This window comes from Zophobas morio, unplaced genomic scaffold (genome assembly GCF_036711695.1).
Source record: "Zophobas morio isolate AGI-343-1 ecotype UQ-CSIRO unplaced genomic scaffold, CSIRO_AGI_Zmor_V1 ptg000005l, whole genome shotgun sequence".
In the NCBI taxonomy this organism is placed as follows: Eukaryota; Metazoa; Arthropoda; class Insecta; order Coleoptera; family Tenebrionidae; genus Zophobas; species Zophobas morio.
The window spans coordinates 16,176,291-16,194,533 of NW_026972110.1; the positions used below are offsets into that span (position 1 = coordinate 16,176,291).

Sequence of the window (18,243 nt, forward strand, 5' to 3'; positions counted from 1 at the left end):
AATGAACTATTAGCAGTCTTGTGTGAAGAATTAGGAAGTGTTATAATGCAATGAGTAATTGCAACGAATTACTTTTTTGAGTAATTCAGTGACGTTTACAATTAAGTACTTTTTGCAATTACTTTTAACCCAAATACTCAAAAATATTGTTTTGTTTTTCTCTATGAATCGTTTACCTGCCCTGCTGAGATTATTATACCTGTTTCGTCCCCACAAAGAGAAGAATAACGCAGTAGGGAGTTAAAAATCTAAAACGAGTTTAGCAAGGAATTTGTAAATCAGGTAACCATAATATACATAAGCTCTTCATTATTTTAAGGGTGAGCTGAAGCAGATTCCAGCATTGGGAAATACATATAAACTTCTGCCCAAGTTTTGGCCAAAAGTATACGTCCGATTGTAATAATCTTCACACCGTTGAAATGAGCGTAAAAAAACCTACCCAGACTGCTTTTCCGCTTTTTAAATTTTCTTGTCAAAACAAAAACTACAATGCGTTAAAATTATGATGAGTATGAGATTATCTGGTTTTCGCTCTTTATGGGTCAATTTTAAATTTTCGAAAAAGTACATTAGTAGAAATTTTATTAAAAAATCCATTGCGCTTTACAGAAATAAAATATCTTAATAAATAATTGACTAAACAGTGGTAGAATATTTAAAATTTGTGGTTAAAAAAACTTTAGCCATTTTTCTGGTCCAGTCAAATCTATAACAGGTAACCGATAGAGCCCGTCCTTTTAAACCCCTCATAATCCGATAATAAAATTTTATGAGAGTGTCCACCCTCTAAGGTTCTCTAAATTTAATCTGTAAGTCGCAATGTCAAGTAAGAGGCAATTAAAGACAGACTTTTAAGTTTATATTATCTTGTAGCCCCCTCTAAATATTTGGGAACATCCGTTTTATTAAAGATTAAAAGATTTGCGTCGGTAAGTAATTATTATCGGTGGACTACTATTTACGATACATTTTCAGGTAGCCAATAAGATATTTTGAAATCTCTAAATTTTTGGGAAAATATGTACCATGTTCCCCACAACAATTCCATCCAGCGACGCAGTGGAAAGAATGTGTAGTGTTGGCGCGGATGGTTAAAAGTAATGTGTAATTGTAAAGGATCCTTTAAAAAAAGTAATTTAAAATTGTAATGAATTACTATTGTTACTGAATAATGAGTAATTGTAATGCATTACTTTTTACAGTAATTGTTCCAATCATTGTTTGTAAATTTATTCAATTAGAAGACGTTTGATTTTTTTGTTGCCATCAACATATTTCCGATTTAGTTGGATTTGGATTCTTTTATTTTGTTTTAAAATGGGGACATTTCTTTGAATTGTTCGTTAGACCTCCATAAGTTAAAAATTTAAGGCTGGAAATCGCCACCAAAATTTGTGTATTTTGCAATTTATCCTAGTTACGCCACTGGTGTGCTTTTGGTATTGAACGAACCCATGGAGGAAGGAATATTCCTTCCTCCATGAACGAACCCGCTACAAAATATCTCCGAAATGTCAAAGAGTAGGCAGCCAACATCACACTACGGTTGTTTAATAATGACTACATCATGTTAAACAGATTCTTGTTCACTTCTTACGTGTGCATCCGTTAAAACTACAAGTTCGTAATAAAAATGTTTTACTGATTGGTATCAATTTCACACTCCCGCTTTTTGAACGTACTCCAATTTCAACTGTCAATGTCAAAATCCACATGATCATCAAAAGTCATGGAAGTTATCCAACTGGACAAAGTTCAATAGTCGGTACATTTTAAAAAGCTGCTGGGGAGTGCGCTAGTGTTTACAGTTAATCTGGTATTTGTACAAAATTTTGAAAAATGTCGACCTTACGACTGTTTGGAGTTTTATCGAAAATATCCCGCACTAACATCAGTTTCAGTCGTGCAGGTAAATCAAGTTTTATGATTTCATTAACATAGTTTAATAGAAATCGGATTTATTTGTCGGCTTGTTGCACTTTGCACCTGAAACGAATTTGATAACTTCTGGTTTTCAGCCCAAATTCGCTGCATGGCTTCACAAGAAAGAAAGCACGCAAAACTCAAAGTTGTTGATAATGTAGGAGTTATAGTCTTGGACTCCCCGGGGGTCAAAGTAAGTACATTAAAATAAGTATTGAACATAATAATCTTAGGACTCAATTTTGATTTATTGTTAATATTAAAAAAAAATAAACTTTTTGCCATACTGCCATACATAAAAAAAAAACAAAATTTGACAGTTCGTGTCAACAAAATTTTGATATTTGCCTTTATCTCAAAAATGAATGGTAAAGTTTTGGAAGTTGGTTCCACAATAAATATCGAGAGAAGTGATGGTAGAATCCATGCAGCCATTGTAGCTAGTATTAACTATGACTTGGATATTGTTGGAGTCGAGTGGTTTGAAGCGGGCGAAACAAAAGGCAAAGAAATTGAATTTCAATGTGTGACCACATTAAACCCCCACCTTTGTTCCATCGTTAAGCCCGAAATCCAGCGCTTCACAGAAAGTACCTCAGAAATTACATTAGCAAATAAAACTAAGAAACGTCAATCGATAGCCGTTTTTAATAATCGTGTGAAATCGTCAAAGTCGAGAATGACCCAAGATAATTTAAGTTGTGGCCAGAAAAGCAAAAATTCGCACAAATTGAAGGGCCCCCAAACCTCCAGATCGGTTATAGAGCATATTTCGCACCCATACGAGGGTAGCGTTGTAAAAAAAATCGGAAAAATGGAAGTAGATCGAATGGAAAGGCGGAAGAAACAAGCAGAATGCAAAGCTGAAAAAGTTGAACTGAATAAAAAAAATGCTCATAATCCACATTGGGAGTTGAATCAGATGATTTCAGATTATTGTAAAAAGCTGCACTTTCAGCCTTTGACGATGGACGATGTTATTGAGGATCGATTGATAACCGTGTGTGTGAGAAAGAGACCTTTGAATAAGGGAGAACACGATAAGAAAGAAGTTGATGTCATAACAGTACCAAGTAAAAACCAGCTAATCGTCCACGAACCAAAAAGTAAAGTAGATTTGACTAAATACCTCGACAATCATTTATTCAAGTTTGACTACACTTTCGACGAAAATTGCAGCAACGATGTTGTGTATAGATACACTGCGCAGCCTCTGATTAAGACCATTTTTGAAGGAGGATTCGCTACGTGTTTTGCCTATGGTCAGACGGGTTCCGGTAAAACTTACACGATGAGTGGTGACGTATCCAGAAATAACTTAAATAAAGGCATTTATGCAATGGCAGCTACAGATATATTCCACTTAATTGCCTCTCCAAAGTACAAACACTTAAACTTAATCGTCACGTGTAGTTTTTTTGAGATCTACTCCCGAAAAGTTCTCGATTTGTTGAATCATAAAGCTGATTTGAAAATCTTAGAAGATGGCAGGCAACAAGTCCAGGTTGTGGGTTTGACAGAAACCGTTGTTTCTACCGTTGGTGAAGTTCTCGCTTTAATCACCGAAGGTACCACCGCTAGAACTTCAGGGCAAACTTCAGCCAATGAGAACTCTTCCCGCTCGCACGCCATTTTTCAAATGTATTTGCGACCTTGCAAGAAATTCAACTCCATTCATGGCAAATTTTCTCTGATCGACTTGGCTGGTAACGAACGTGGTGCCGACACTTTATCTTCCACCAAAACAACAAGAATGGAAGGAGGTGAAATTAACAAATCGCTTTTGGCTCTAAAAGAGTGCATTCGAGCCTTGGGCAGAAAAAAGGCCCATCTGCCCTTTAGACTAAGTAAACTGACGCAAGTTCTGCGCGACTCCTTTATCGGTACTAACTCTAAAACGTGCATGATTGCCATGGTTTCGCCTGGAGTGAGTTCTTGTGAGAATACTTTAAACACGCTTCGGTACGCGGATCGGGTTAAGGAGTTGGGAGGAGGCGATCTTCAGCAGTTGACCACTATTAATGAAAAAAATGAAATAATTTCTTTCAGTTCCGAGGAGGAGATGTTTAAACAAAGCAATTTTATGGATGATTATGAGGAACTGAAAGTCGTGAAAGAACAGGTGGCGATATCTCATAGAGAAGCGATAGATAAATTGCAAGAGGCCATGAAAGAAGCGAAGCATTTGGTTAAAAGTATTGAGAATGACCCAGAGAAGTATTGCAGACATTTTGAAGAGTTTATAGATGACACTGTGGCTTTCTTGTTGAATGTTAAGAATAGTGTCATTGAATATAAAATGAAGCTGTCAGTTTTGGACTAATTTTTCATAATAAATTTTCTGGCAAAGAAGTTTTATGTTGTGGTATTGTTCAGAAAGGTAATGGTGTCCCCATGAGCGAAAAAAGTGCATGAATAAATTGTACTAGGGTCCTTATAACAGTACAAAAGTTAGGCTAAAAATACAGATATAAAGTTTGTCTAGAATTATAAGAATTTTATGGACTCCCAAAGGTGCCCAAAGTTAATCCGTTTTACAGCTCTGTTGTCAATTTTATTGTACAGCTGAAGAGCGGGGCGAATCCGGGTACAGGAAACATCGGCTTTCCACTGACAGGCTCTTTACGTATACAACAGAATTGACATTGATAGTCCATAAAATTCTTATAATTCTGGATAAACTTTACAAGGTAATTTTAAAAGGTTGTGTATCAAGTTGGTTTTTGAAAATGCGTGAATTTTGATAACCCAACTTTCTTCCTTCATGTTATGTTCAACTCGAATTGATTGTATGTCAAGGAAACGGCAAATTCTTATTAAAAATACCCTGAGAGATTTTTTAAAACCACCGTGACGTACGACTTTTTATGACCACCTATAACCACAGGTATTGGAGCATGCCACTATAAATTTCAAATGAGGTGTACTTAAGTACTTAATTAATGCCCATGGTAAATTAACGGAGGTTACAGTTATACAACAAAGTAAAAGCTACATATTTATTAAACCTATTGCTACTTTAAACCATAAGACCATTTAATCGAAGTTAATGGACTTTAAAATATTATCAAAATTTTGTTTAAAAATGTCTGCTAGTTGAGAGCTTTCAAATTCAAACTGACTATTTGAATTTTGCCCAGCTGCAGTAGCTAAAGTTTCAAATATTTTTTCGACGTTTCAAAACTCCTAGAATATGAAAAATTAGGTCTGGGATGTTTGTTGTGGAATTTTGGATGTGTTTTAAGAATACCGTATAGATAGGCTAAGCAAAATTGGGTGACGCCATTACAAAGTCTCATTTAAAATGTGCAAAATAATTTTCTTTTACTTCCATGATTTATTAAATTGGTTGTACGCATGTAGATTTTTGAAAAAAAAAAAAGAAAAAGGAATAACTATAGCTACACAATAAAATTTTACAATTTAACTTAAAACCTTACTTAAGTTTTAAACGTTTTTTTGATCTTTTATAGTTCCGAGAATATGAAAAATTAAGTCTGGGGTGTTTGTTCTGAAATTTTTGAAGTGTTTTAAGAATATCATATAGCTAGGCTAGGCAAAATTTGACAAAATTTTGCTAAATAAGTCCCATTCAAAGTGTAGAAAATAATTTTCTTCTGCTTCCATGATTTATTAAATTAGTGTTACGTATGTAGGTTTTTGAAAAAAGAAGAAAAAAAATTAAAAGCTACACAACAAAATTTTACAATTTAACTTAAAACTGTCAAACCGTTCGTTCTGAAATTTGGTCCAAGCTTTAAGATTGTGAACTTTGTAAAAAAAAAAATTGAATTCTATTCACTTCTTCCAAAAATTTGATGATGTCATCGTAAAAAATGTTTAGCTAAATTTTGATTGAAATTTAAAGTGTGACAAAGTTCTTATGTCGTGATTTAATAATATGTTCATATTTTACATTATTATAAGAAAAAAAAAGAATAGATACAATTAATTGTTACAGTTTTTCTTAAAAAGTGTGAAGTGGATTTCAATCAAATTATATTATAAAAATTAAATTATAAAAAATTGTGTATTGATCATGTGAACACATTTTAATCCAATACGTGGTGTTGGATACATGAAATCGATCGGACTGTCATAATTTTGTAGATATCATGTCTTTATCCATAGTTTTCTCGATTTTATAATACTACAAAAAACGTAAAACTGTGCTGAGAATGAATCTGACAACTGTGGCTACTTTTTCAACTTTTTACTTCCTGAGCGTAAGCTAATTGTCGAGTTCTTTAGAAGGTATAACATAAACACTCGAAGTTAAGCATGTTATTGTTACTGAGAGGTCATTTTTCCCCGTTAGTTATCAGTTTTAAATATATTTTACAATATCACTACTTGTGCGGAACGCGTTCTATTGGCATTTGTGTCCCCACAGCACAGTTGCTGGGGGTATTACTTATGCCGCTGGGTTTTTTTTGTAGAGGTTATTACTAAACAAAAATCGCAAAATCAAATTTCATTTTTGAATCACCCTGTATAAGTGTCATCAAGTCTTTTTAGGATTGGTGTCGTTATCAGAAGATTTATTTAAAAAATTGATCCAAAGTTATTTAGACAGGCTTCCCTTACACCTGAAGTCAAACATTCAAACAAATTCAGTATGTTAGAAAATAAAATTCGACGTGGATGGGATTCGAACTCGCTCGAGTGTAGCTAAGTTCAACGCTGAAGCGTGTTATGCGCGTAATCCAAACATTTTTGTAAAGTAATTGTGATAAAAAATCAAGGCGGATTTATAAACCACAAACACAGGAGTATTATACAATTTATAATTTCAATAGTATTTACAATGAAACAGTTTGAGGGTACGTCATCACATTCTTGATGGGGATGATTAGACAAAGTTTGGTTGGTCTTTTACCATTTTTACCACGATGTTCCTAACATACATATAAAATCTGACAACAATCCAGTCCAGTAGTTTTGAAAGTTTCTGATGACGGAATTTCTAGAATTGACACATTTTTTAATGGTGAGTGATAGTATTTCACAAAAGTATTCAAATCACTGACAAAAATACAGCATTTAATTAAAAACGATTCCAACTAAAATAAAAAAGCTGACGGCATTTGTAGAAAAACTAGTCGAGGTATAATATCATCAATTTAGTCGTTTTTTATAGATTTCTTGTATCAGTTATTCGTTCCAGATTTCTCTATCTTTTCAAGTAGCTGAGACATTTAGAGTGACGCAGATAAACGGATACCGTTATTTAAAATTTTTTGAAACATACCAAATGATTACAAAGTATGTAAATGTTATACCATTGAAAAAAAATATCTCGTGTTTTTAGAGAGAACTTTCCTTGCCTCGTTAGAAAAAAAATTGTCGCCCATGAGGGGATCGCACTGGCGACCTTCGTTTATTAGCATGCCATTATAACCAGCTGAGTTATCGTGGCTTTCCCAATTTTGCGAAATGCTCTATTTCTAAGGAAAAAATTAAAGCGGATCCATAAGCCACAAATGCAGGGTTATGTTATTTTATAAAATTTATGGCATTTTGTCAGGCAAAGTTTTGAGGGAACGTCTTCAAATTGTTCGTGGGGATCATTAGACAAATTTTGGTTAGGGTTTTACCATTTTACACGATATTCCTAACATAGAACATTATTTGAATAATAAAAAGCACAGGCGACAGACAAAAATGGGAGATCTATTTTTTCATAGTGTCAAATAAAGTGTCAAATAGCTGCAATGTCAACATCATTGTTTTAAAAATAAATTTCATGGTCTACTAGATGACTTTTTTTTCAATCATTTGGTATATACCCGGTTCCTAAGATTTTTGCACTTAAGTAGTAGTTTTATCCTGGGCGTGTTGCTTTCAACAGTATATGTTTATAAGTAGAATTACTGCAGAGGGTTCGATTTTAGATAAATTATCTCTTATGTAGGTACGCTGGCAATATGTAGTTTGATTGTTAATTTATGTTTAACACTCTATGAAACATGGTTGCCAATTTTTTTTGCTAGTTTCTTTGCGAAATCACGTACATTGTGCTAATTCTAGGTGAATTCGTTAAACGCCGAAGTCATGGGCGAATTTGGTTCCATTCTGCACGAAATCGAATCCAACCCCCAGATCCAAGCTGCAGTATTAATTTCCGATAAACCCGGTTGTTTCATTGCTGGAGCTGACATCAGCATGCTTCAACAGTGCAAAACGGCCGAAGAAACGACAAATATATCTCGCGAAGGTCAAGAAATGCTCACCGCCATTGAACAAAGTCGAAAACCCATCGTTGCCGCCATCCAAGGTGCTTGTCTGGGCGGAGGGTTGGAAGTCGCGCTTTCCTGCCACTACAGAATAGCGGTGAAAGACAAAAAAACTGGACTGGGTCTTCCGGAAGTGATGTTGGGGCTTCTTCCGGGTGCCGGAGGCACCCAACGTCTGCCCCGATTGATTAATGTCCCAGATGCTCTAGACATGGCTCTCACGGGAAAAACGGTGAGAGCCGATAAAGCGAAGAAACTAGGTGTCGTGGATTTGTTGGTCGATCCTCTGGGTCCTGGTTTAAGCGAACCGGAAGTGGTCACGAGGAAGTATCTAGAGGACGTGGCTATAGATATCGCCAAACAGTTGGCGAACGGGAAATTGAAGGTTAATCGTAAGAAGACGGGTGTTGTGGATCGATTGCTCGAGTTTGCGTTGCAGTATAATTGGGTTAAAGATCAAATATTTGCGAAGGCGAAGGGACAAGTTATGAAGTTGTCGGGTGGTTTGTATCCTGCACCTTTAAGGGTATTGCTGTCACGATGGTATATTAGAATTTTTCATGGCCATTTTTAGATATTGGAAGTTGTACGTGTAGGTCTTGATAAAGGCAAGAAAGCTGGCTTTGAAGCTGAAGCTAGAGCGTTTGGTGATCTTGCAATGACTCCTCAGTCTAGGGGTTTGATGAATTTATTCCGCGGTCAAACCGAATGTAAAAAGAATCGATTTGGTAAACCTTCAAAGCAGGTCAAAACTATTGCGGTGTTGGGTGCTGGTTTAATGGGTTCTGGTATTGCTCAAGTTTCTGTGGATAAAGGGTACCAAGTGATTTTAAAAGATTCGAATCCTCTTGGTTTGGCGCGTGGTCTTGGTCAAATCCAGACCGGTCTTGAGGGGGCAGTGAAAAGGAAAAAAGTCACAGGGTAAGTTACACACTTTTTGGGTAGGCAGGAATTTTGTTTGGGTTTCGACTGATGATGTTGAATGAAAACACTTCCAATACTGATAACTTGGCTTCACACTCAGCTCAAAAAAATCCCTGCCTACCTAAAATACACGATTTTGCCTATTTTTAAACGCCGAACTACATATATTCGCACGTTCATCATCTGTATTTTTAGTCTTGAAAGAGACAGATTTTTATCCAACCTAGATGCAACATTGGATTACAAAAATTTCAAAAAGGCTGACATAGTAATTGAGGCTGTGTTCGAAGACATTAATGTAAAACATAAGGTTATAAAAGAAGTAGAAGCTCTTATATCACCTGAATGCGTGTTCGCTACAAACACAAGTGCTATTCCGATTACCAAAATCGCTGCAGCTTCCGCCAGACCTGACAAAGTCATTGGTACTACGTTCTAGTTGTAAACTCGAATCGATCTAACCGTCGTTTCCACAGGCATGCACTACTTCTCTCCAGTAGACAAAATGCAGCTGCTGGAAATCATCACAACCGACAAAACTAGCAAAGAAACAACGGCACTAGCTGTTGATGTCGGGCTAAAACAAGGAAAAGTCGTCATAACCGTCGGTGACGGCCCTGGCTTTTACACCACTCGTATTCTCTCCGCCATGATGGCAGAATCCGTAAGACTGTTACAGGAAGGTGTCGAGCCCAAAGAACTAGACTCGCTAACCAAGAAATTCGGCTTCCCAGTCGGAGCAGCAACTTTGGCCGACGAAGTCGGCCTGGACGTCGCCTCTCACATTGGACCTGACCTCCACAAAGTAATCCTTCCTAAAAAACTAAAAACTCCTCTATGTGTGTGATTTACAGGCATTCGGGGAACGATTCGGAGGAGGTGATTTGGGCGTGATGCGCGACATCGTCCAAGCCGGTTTCTTTGGAAGAAAATCCGGGAAAGGAATTTACATTTATCAGAAAGGAAGCAAAAACCGGGATGTCAATCCTGAAGCTATAGATATAATCAAACGTTACTCGCTTGAGCCGAAAGGTGCATTCGAAGAAGAGGATAAACAGCTGAGGATGGTTACGAGATTCGTGAATGAGGCGGTTTTGTGTTTGGAAGAGAAAATTTTGGATAACCCGCTGGAGGGTGATGTAGGTGCAGTATTTGGTTTGGGCTTCCCTCCATTCACCGGTGGACCGTTCCGCTGGGTCGATGAGTATGGTGCTGCTAAGTTAGTGAAGAAGATGGAACAATTCCAGAATGCCTACGGTCGGCCTTTCCAACCGGCTCAAACTTTGTTAGATATGGCAAAGGATCCGTCTAAGAAGTTCCATAGTAAATAAATCATGTATTATCGTGTGCCTTATTCTTCGGCTCTTATTTTATTTTGTACTGAGGAGAATACTATTTCATACTTTTTTAAATTATAGAATTATACAATAGTGTGTTCATTGTTATTGGACTCTTTAAGGTCTATTTTTCTGTAAATAAATTTTAACTTCCTAATTGGTTTCACATCTGAAATTTTCAACAGCCGGAAGTTAGTGTTAATTGAAGACAAATAAGTCAGTGATTCGTTTGTCACAGATTTAATACATAATTATTGCTGTCAGCGTGTATCTTAATAAAATGTGATCATTTACATTATGCGCTCAAAATTTGGCCTTCAACTGTGATCGTCAACAAAATGAAACCCTACGTTGTTTTTTTCCTTGAAACAATCCCAAGGTTGGAAAAATGCTCCTAAATCAAAATGCAAAATATGGAGGGCAAATTGAGAGAGTAAATCTGGAAAGCAGCTGCAAAAACCCAAAAATGAAATCGAATTGATACTATTAACAAAGTACGCAGGACGGTGACAGCAGTACGAAGGGCGTCTTCTCGTGACGGTTTATAAAATAAAAATAATATTTCGAGAATAAATGTTCAAATTCAAGCTGTAAGAAAATAACATTGATGTAATACAAAATAAACATAATTAAGTTAACTGATGATAATTCTCAAGGTTCTTCTAAAAATGGATCAACGTTTAAGATTAGTTTTAATACTATAAATGAACTATTTTAAACATAGAGTGAGAAGTTATGAAGTGTGGATAATGATAATTTCTTTTCCTCTACCACGAAAAAGCCGTGGATGATATTCCTCTATACATGGTTGCCTACGTTATTGTATGATTTTTCGTATTTTTAATTTTTCAAAGGCGGTTTTACCGTTTTTTTTCTTTCAATGCGAAATTTAAATTTCAAATTCAGGACACCACAGTCGAATATGATAAATTCCCTTTACATCAGTGTCTTAATTTTGAAATTATTAATGAACTTAGGCCTGTTTATATCGCACTTTTAATCACCTAATTAACGTTATGTTTCACTTAATTTGACGGATTTGTTTGCAAATCTGTCAAATTAAGTAAAACATAACGACTCAAAGTGCGGTGAAAATTGACATTAATAGTTTCCACTCTGACGTAATAAATATTCGAAGTGAAGATAGATTCTTTTCAAAACGTTCCCAGATATACTGAATTATCTCTGGGGTAATTTAGGATATTCTCTACAATGCATGCGCAGACCTTCCCTCGAGTTGATTGACCGATGTAAATTTTGGATTTCCATGACCCCATAAAAATCCAATAGAGGTAAATCTGGCGATATGGCTGGTCAGTCAATAACACATCGTCCTTCTGATGCATTGTACTGGAAAGGTCGTATCTAAATATTGTGGAGCAGATGCGCATGATGCGGAGAAGCTTCAGTCTGTTGAAATATCAACGTATCATTGAGAAAAGGGTCATTATTTTCACTGATATGAGATTGGATTAATGGTGTCTTTTAAAAATTTGGGATACATTTTTTCAGTAAAATTATTACGTAAGAAAACCAGACTATAGTAGAATTCTTTTAATTTTGTAAAACGGTATGTTTCTGCTTTTGTGTTCGTCCGACACATTGAAAATTGTATTTATGTAGTATACGTTTCCGCCCTTAAAGTTCTAAGAAGTGCGGGAATCCTTTTATCTGTGTAAATGCAGTGCAGTCAGTTTTACAACACCTTGCTAAAATTAGAAGAATTCTCCTGTTATGATACTGTGGGGGTTTGTTGGTGATTTTGAGAAATAGCGACGGTTACGGTTTTTCAGATTTTTATTATTCCTACAGTAGCCCCCCTGCTAGTGTTTTTCATGAAAAACGGCTTTGCAGGCGCTCAGGGAAGCGCACCCGTCTTCCCGACCTAGTGGTCCTCGCTGTTGTGGAAGCTGGCACCTCGTCGTGTGGTTGATCTGCGAAGGGCGCTGGTTCGTCTGTTGTTTTCGCCGATTGCTTTACGACTCTGTATGGACCGTCGTGTTGAAATGGTTGCTTGGGACCGTCGTGGCGTACAAAAACTTTTTCGGAGGTGGAGAGATCTTTGAAAATGAAGGTCTTCTTTGTTTCGTGTCGCGTTCCATCACATAGTTTCAAGTTACGCACGCGTTGACGTAACTCTTTGACGAAGCTTGCGGTAGGTGTTGACCATACACGAGCTCCGCGGAGGAACCCTGGAAGTCTTTTTTCCAAGCTGCTCGAATGCCGAGCATGACACTGGATAGGGCTTCAGTCCAGCGATTATTCTGGTGGCACATAATTGCCCCTTTTAGCTGTCGGTGTAGGCGTTCAACCATTCCGTTGGTTGAGGGGTGGTAGGCTGTCGTTCTCAAATGAGTAGTTCCTAATAAACAATTTAGTTGTTTAAATAGGTATTACTCGAGTTGTCTCGGTGGTTACTCGTAGCGGGGTGCCGAATCGTGCGATCCATGTATCGTAGAAGGCTCGTGCCACGGTTGCTGCTTCCTGATCGCCAATTGGTACGGCTTCTGGCCAGCCGGTGTACCGATCTACCATGGTAAGGCACGGACAACCCTCTGAGAGTGGCATAATTACTATGTCCAAGTGCACGCTTTGACTGATGGCCAGACGTAACGTTGCGTCACCAGTTTTACGGTGGCTTTAATGCCTGGATGGGATAGACGATGAATCGACTTGAATGCAGCCTGGCGAAACGACTCAGTGACGATGCGCTGTTCGCGTGGAGACGTCGCAGAGTACCGAAGTATCACTTTAAGCTGAAGGCCTGTATTCCCTGTCCGAAATCTTTTGAGTTCCTCATCCTGCTGTTGTGCTGTTTGCCAGAGCCTGGAAATCGATCAAGGTCTCAAGGGCAAAGAGCATCCGCGACAACATTTTCGGTCCGTGCAGTGGCGAATGTTAGTCGTGAATTGACTAATGATGTCTAGGTGTCGTATTTGGCAGGGTGAGGACTCGGTATTCTTCTTCTGAAAGGCGTACGTGTTCGGCTTGTGGTCTGTATAGATGGTGAAAGATCGCGTCTCCACCATGTGCCTAAAATGGTTGACCGCGAGATAAACGGCTAGTAATTCTCGGCCATAAACCCCGTAGTTCGACTAGGTGGTACTCAGTTTCTTGGAAAAGAAGTCCAACTGTTGCTAGTGACCATTGACCTTCCGTGGGAGGACTGCGCCGACGGCGAAATCTGACGCGTCCGATATGCTAATAATGTGTCTCCGGCGAGGCTCTTCTTGCACCCCTCGAATGCGGCCACCGTTTCTGGTGTCCATTTGACCGGAGCTTTTCTCTTGACGTTGCCCTGGAAGAGGTCGTTCAAGGGTGCTTGAGTCTCTACTACCTTAGGTAGGAATCTCTTAAAAAAATTCAACATACCCAAGAACGGACGCAACTTTTTTACTGTATTTGGCTGCGGAAAGCTGCGGATTGCTTCGACCTTTTCTGGAGTGGGCGTGTATCTGCGCCGGAAATGAGGTATCCCAAGAATTTGACCTCTGCCTGGCCGAAAACGCATTTCATGGGATTGATAACGACGCCGTACTCTCTCAAACGCTGAAACACAGTTTCCAAGAGCTGGAGGTGTTCTTCTGGTAATGCGGATGCGAAGAGGATGTCGTCGATGTATGCGTCGCAAAAATCGAGATCCTGCAGCACCTCATCCATGCCGAATGGGGTGGCAATGGCAGTCTTCGGAACGTCTTCTTCTGCGACCGGGATTTGGCTGTATGCTCGAACCAGATCGATCGTTGAAAATGTGATTTTGCCATGTAAGGATTGCGCAAAATCATGGATGTGCCTCACCGAGTACCTGTCGGGACAGGTTCTCGCGTTGAGGGCACGGTAATCCCCGCATGGCCTCCATTCGTCGCCCTTCTTGGGCACCATGTGAAGCGGTGAAGACCATGAACTTTGGGAAGGACGGATGATTCCTAACTGGACCATGGCGTCGAATTTTTTTCTTGCTGCCTGGAGTCTGTCGAGCGCGAGTCATCGGGGACGTTGCGCAATGGGAGGGCCCGGCGTGGTTACGATGTGGTGGCGGGTGGAATGTTTCCGACTTAGGGGTTCCGTTTGGACGTGTCATATCGGGAAACCGTTGGAGGAGTTCGTGATACGGTGAACATTTGGCGATGGTTTTGATGCACGGGATCGCACACTGAGTCACCTCTCCGGTGAAAGTGAATTGGGTAATTTGATCGTGCAGTCGCTGGTTTTTTATGTCCACCAGGAGTCCGTAGTGAGCCAGGAAGTCGGTTCCGATAATGGGGTTCACCACGTCCGCGACAACAAATCTCAACGACAACGTGATGGTTCCGTACATCGCGATGACGGTGCCGTTTGCCGCGGAAAGTTCATATGCGGACTTCGTACGCGGTTTTGGCAGCAGGGAATGCGGGAACACTCACAGATCGGCGCCGGTGTCGATTTTTTCCCTGTTGTCCTCTCGATGGTGGGGCAGGCGTCAACGGCCGTCGTTAACTACTGCCCCCGGCGTTTCCCGCCGGTATGGAACTGTACCTACACGGCTTGTCGCATCTTCTTGATTTGTCGCCGAAACGCCAGTGATACCAGCAAATACCGCTGTCGCCTTTCGTTCGTTGACGGGATCGCGACGATGTCTCTGACCGCGAGTCTGATCGTGAACGGTTTTGGGGCTGCGATAACCGTGGGGCCCCGATTGCAGCCAGCTTCTGTAGGATGACCGCCAAGGTGTGTTCTATCCCGACTTCCCACTGGGTTGATGACTGGGTCGGGGGTGGATTCGTATTTGTAACGTTTGACGCCATCGTTTTGATTTCACTCGAAATTTCGCACTACACTCGTCGCTATCACTGCTAATATTCACGTTTCTTTTCTTTTTAATCACGTTGGTGTCACCAGTTGTGGGTATCGTTGGAGATTTTGACAAAAATAGCGATGGTTACGGTTTTTCATATTTTTATTAGATGCTTACGGTTTGGAGAGCTCGAGGAAGAAGGAGGAAGGGTGTTTGAATGGTCGGCAGGTAGGTTCGGTTTTGGAGAGCTGGAAGCCGGTAAAGAAACAGTTTAGAAAATTATAGAAATTGGAAGAGAAAGTAGAAGCATGGGGCAGGTAGACGAAAGATAGGACGTATTTACATTTGTACAGAGTTTTACATAAATTATAATAAATGCGTTCAGGTAGATCACGTGTTTTTGGGGGAACGGTTGATCCTACTATACTATCACAAAAAATGCTAACTGAAACGTGTTAACTTTTACCTTTTACGTAATTAAAGTCCTACCAATAGCGAAATTCTAGAAACAGCTTTGGTAGTCTTCCTTAAGAAGTAGGTCTACGCTCAGATTTACGGCGCCGGCGTACTTTCGGTGTTGGTAAATCTTGAAAACCCCTTCGGTAGTCTCCTTCGAGCTTTCCGAAAGTACCCTCGGCGATCTTGTACGGTAAATTATGTAAACAACGTTATAGCCCAAAATTTGGCATGTGAACAAAACATACATATTCAATATGATCAAAATCAAAATCATCTGGTGTCGGAAACCCTACGGTCTAGAGTGGAGCCGTCGAGAATAAATTTTCAATTTAAGACGCAAAATATTTTATTAAACCTCCAAGATAATAATTAGATCTGAAACAAACTATTAAATCTGTAAAAAAATATTAAACCCCTTTCGTTGTTCGAGTTCATAACGTATGAATTTAACCGCAACTTTTCAAGGTCCTTTCAAAATGCACCAAAGTTTAGGTTGGTGTAAATACCATAAATGAGTAAGAAATTAAGAAGTGCGCTATAATGTACCTAATACTTAAGTAAAAACATCCAGAAACTTTAGTTATAACTTGATAAACAAAAGAGTGAAGCCTGAATAAGTGAATTTCCTGACACGTGGTTGATACGAACAATTTCATGACTGTTAGATTTTGTTAGAACCAGGAACAGTAAAAAATTTTAATACGAACTGTGAATTTACAAATGAAAAAAAATGACACCACGTGTTGACTTCGGCGAAACAATTCAGATTAGAAAACCATCAATAAATAACAACGTTTTAAATTTTCATCACCAAAATTAAAATGAGTCTATCTATTAATTTAATTGATCAAAATGTTCAAAGTCCTCTCTTTCAAACTAACTACTAATTAGTGTTTTGGACAGCATATATCGCACCAGGGGTCCTAAAGCAACCTAAGCGAACACATTTTAGGTTTAGGACAAATATTCGCACCAGAACGTTACTGGTGTAAGGTCAAGCACAGGAAGAAGTTTTCACTGTATATTGTATGCCACGTTGGGAAGCTTTTTATGACAGGGGGAAGTAGTTGACGGATTTCAGCTAGCTTTCGTATCCGAATTGACGGTGGGAAACGAGGGAGTAGGTTTTGTGTTTATGAGTTTACCGATACCACATAGACCTTTTAGTTTTATTCACCTTTCAACTTCATAAAGTATACAATATACCGTTTGAATGCGATTTGTATGATTTGTGTCTAGTGAAATAAAAGAAGAAAACACAAAATATCCACAAAATCGTAGTTTATGAAGTACTGAATTTTCCGGGAAAATGATATTCTTTGGGTAAGTATTAATTATGAAACACGTCAACTAGAGGAAAGCATTCTGGGATTCGTTCTCGTTTATGTTGCTTTCGAGAATTAGGACAATTATAACGTGGGGTAAGGGTAAATGAAAGCTGAAAATGGAACAGAGGACCGTGACAACTAACGTTGGCGTTAAACATTACGTGTTATGTTTAAAGAGCGGATTTTAGGCTAAAAAAGCCAAAATAGGCGATAAAAACGGGAAATTTAGGCCCGAAAAATGGCAAAATAGGTCCGACAAAATAAGTTTTAGGCAATGTCGAGTTTTTTTTTTTTTGAGATCTGCATTTATTTTATTATTTTGCGTAATCAACGATCTTAATCTTTGTTAAAATTTTGTTTGTTAGGAACTATTAGCAATCTTGTATGAGGAATTAAGAAGTGTTATGTTATAATGTAACACTTAAGTATTAGCATCCAGAAATCTTATTCATAGTTAGACAAACAAGTCCTGACTATAAGTGAATGTCATGAAAACTCCTGTAAGTGTTTATCTAAACAAATTCCTGATTGTTAAATTGTGTTAGAACTAGTTACGGATTAAACTCCTAACATGAACTGTGAATTTACAAACAATGAATTAAATTTACCCGTGTTAGCGTCGGTCCAAAAATTCGCATTTTTCCTATTAGAAAGCCGCAAGAATTAACTACACGCGTTGGGCAAACTGTGGTGTCGTCGTCGTTATGATTAATTGTCGTTAACAAAGGCTTCCTCCCTTTTATTAACTACCAAGCCAACTAACTTAACCCAGCTAACTTACCGCGTCTTTTCACCATGCTGTCACTCACGAAAACAAAACAATAGTGCCGCGACCCTCTACCAAGCGGCCACCTTGTACCTACCAACCCTCTAAGCAGAATTCCCTAGTGAGGTACCAACTACCCAAAAAGCGTTAACGTGCACATGGTTGCCCGTGTTTAACGATTTTTTGACTGGATTTTTTTCAAATGCAAATTATTCAAATGTAATTTCACAGCGCTGTTAATTTTTTTCAGCGCGAAATTTTAATTCAAATTCGGTCACCACAGTGTTTTGTTTAATTTAAAATCTACCTATGTCCTACGTACTTAGTTGTGCAATAAAATTTTTCTTTGATGGTGTACGCAGAAAAATAGATTTGGGTATTGAATTGTCGGTATTTTGCAAACGGAATTCCCGACTAGTTTACCCAAAACTCGGGTTGGATTATCTTTGCATGTAGTACCGGAAATATTCAATGTGACTTTCGCAAGAAAGAT

At 38.5% G+C, this 18,243-nt stretch overlaps 3 protein-coding genes across 3 annotated transcripts; 2 read left to right on the forward strand and 1 right to left on the reverse strand.

Moving 5' to 3' along the window:
* Positions 1–1,707: 1,707 nt before the first annotated feature.
* On the forward strand, positions 1,708–10,580 carry LOC135122855 (trifunctional enzyme subunit alpha, mitochondrial). The gene is made up of 7 exons (XM_064047311.1): positions 1,708–1,912; positions 2,022–2,119; positions 7,957–8,688; positions 8,737–9,083; positions 9,282–9,511; positions 9,563–9,891; positions 9,941–10,580. Exons 1-7 carry the CDS (start codon positions 1,843–1,845, stop codon positions 10,415–10,417), a joined length of 2,283 nt encoding a protein of 760 aa, XP_063903381.1. The 5' UTR covers positions 1,708–1,842; the 3' UTR covers positions 10,418–10,580.
* On the forward strand, positions 2,240–5,326 carry LOC135120100 (kinesin-like protein Klp10A). The gene has a single exon (XM_064044453.1). It carries the CDS (start codon positions 2,288–2,290, stop codon positions 4,247–4,249), a length of 1,962 nt encoding a protein of 653 aa, XP_063900523.1. The 5' UTR covers positions 2,240–2,287; the 3' UTR covers positions 4,250–5,326.
* Positions 10,581–12,256: 1,676 nt separating the features above from the next.
* Positions 12,257–12,958, reverse strand: LOC135145955 (uncharacterized). Its single transcript, XM_064078087.1, has 3 exons — positions 12,856–12,958; positions 12,615–12,785; positions 12,257–12,561 (listed from the first exon to the last, which is right to left on the reverse strand). Exons 1-3 carry the CDS (start codon positions 12,956–12,958, stop codon positions 12,257–12,259), a joined length of 579 nt encoding a protein of 192 aa, XP_063934157.1.
* Positions 12,959–18,243: the final 5,285 nt, after the last annotated feature.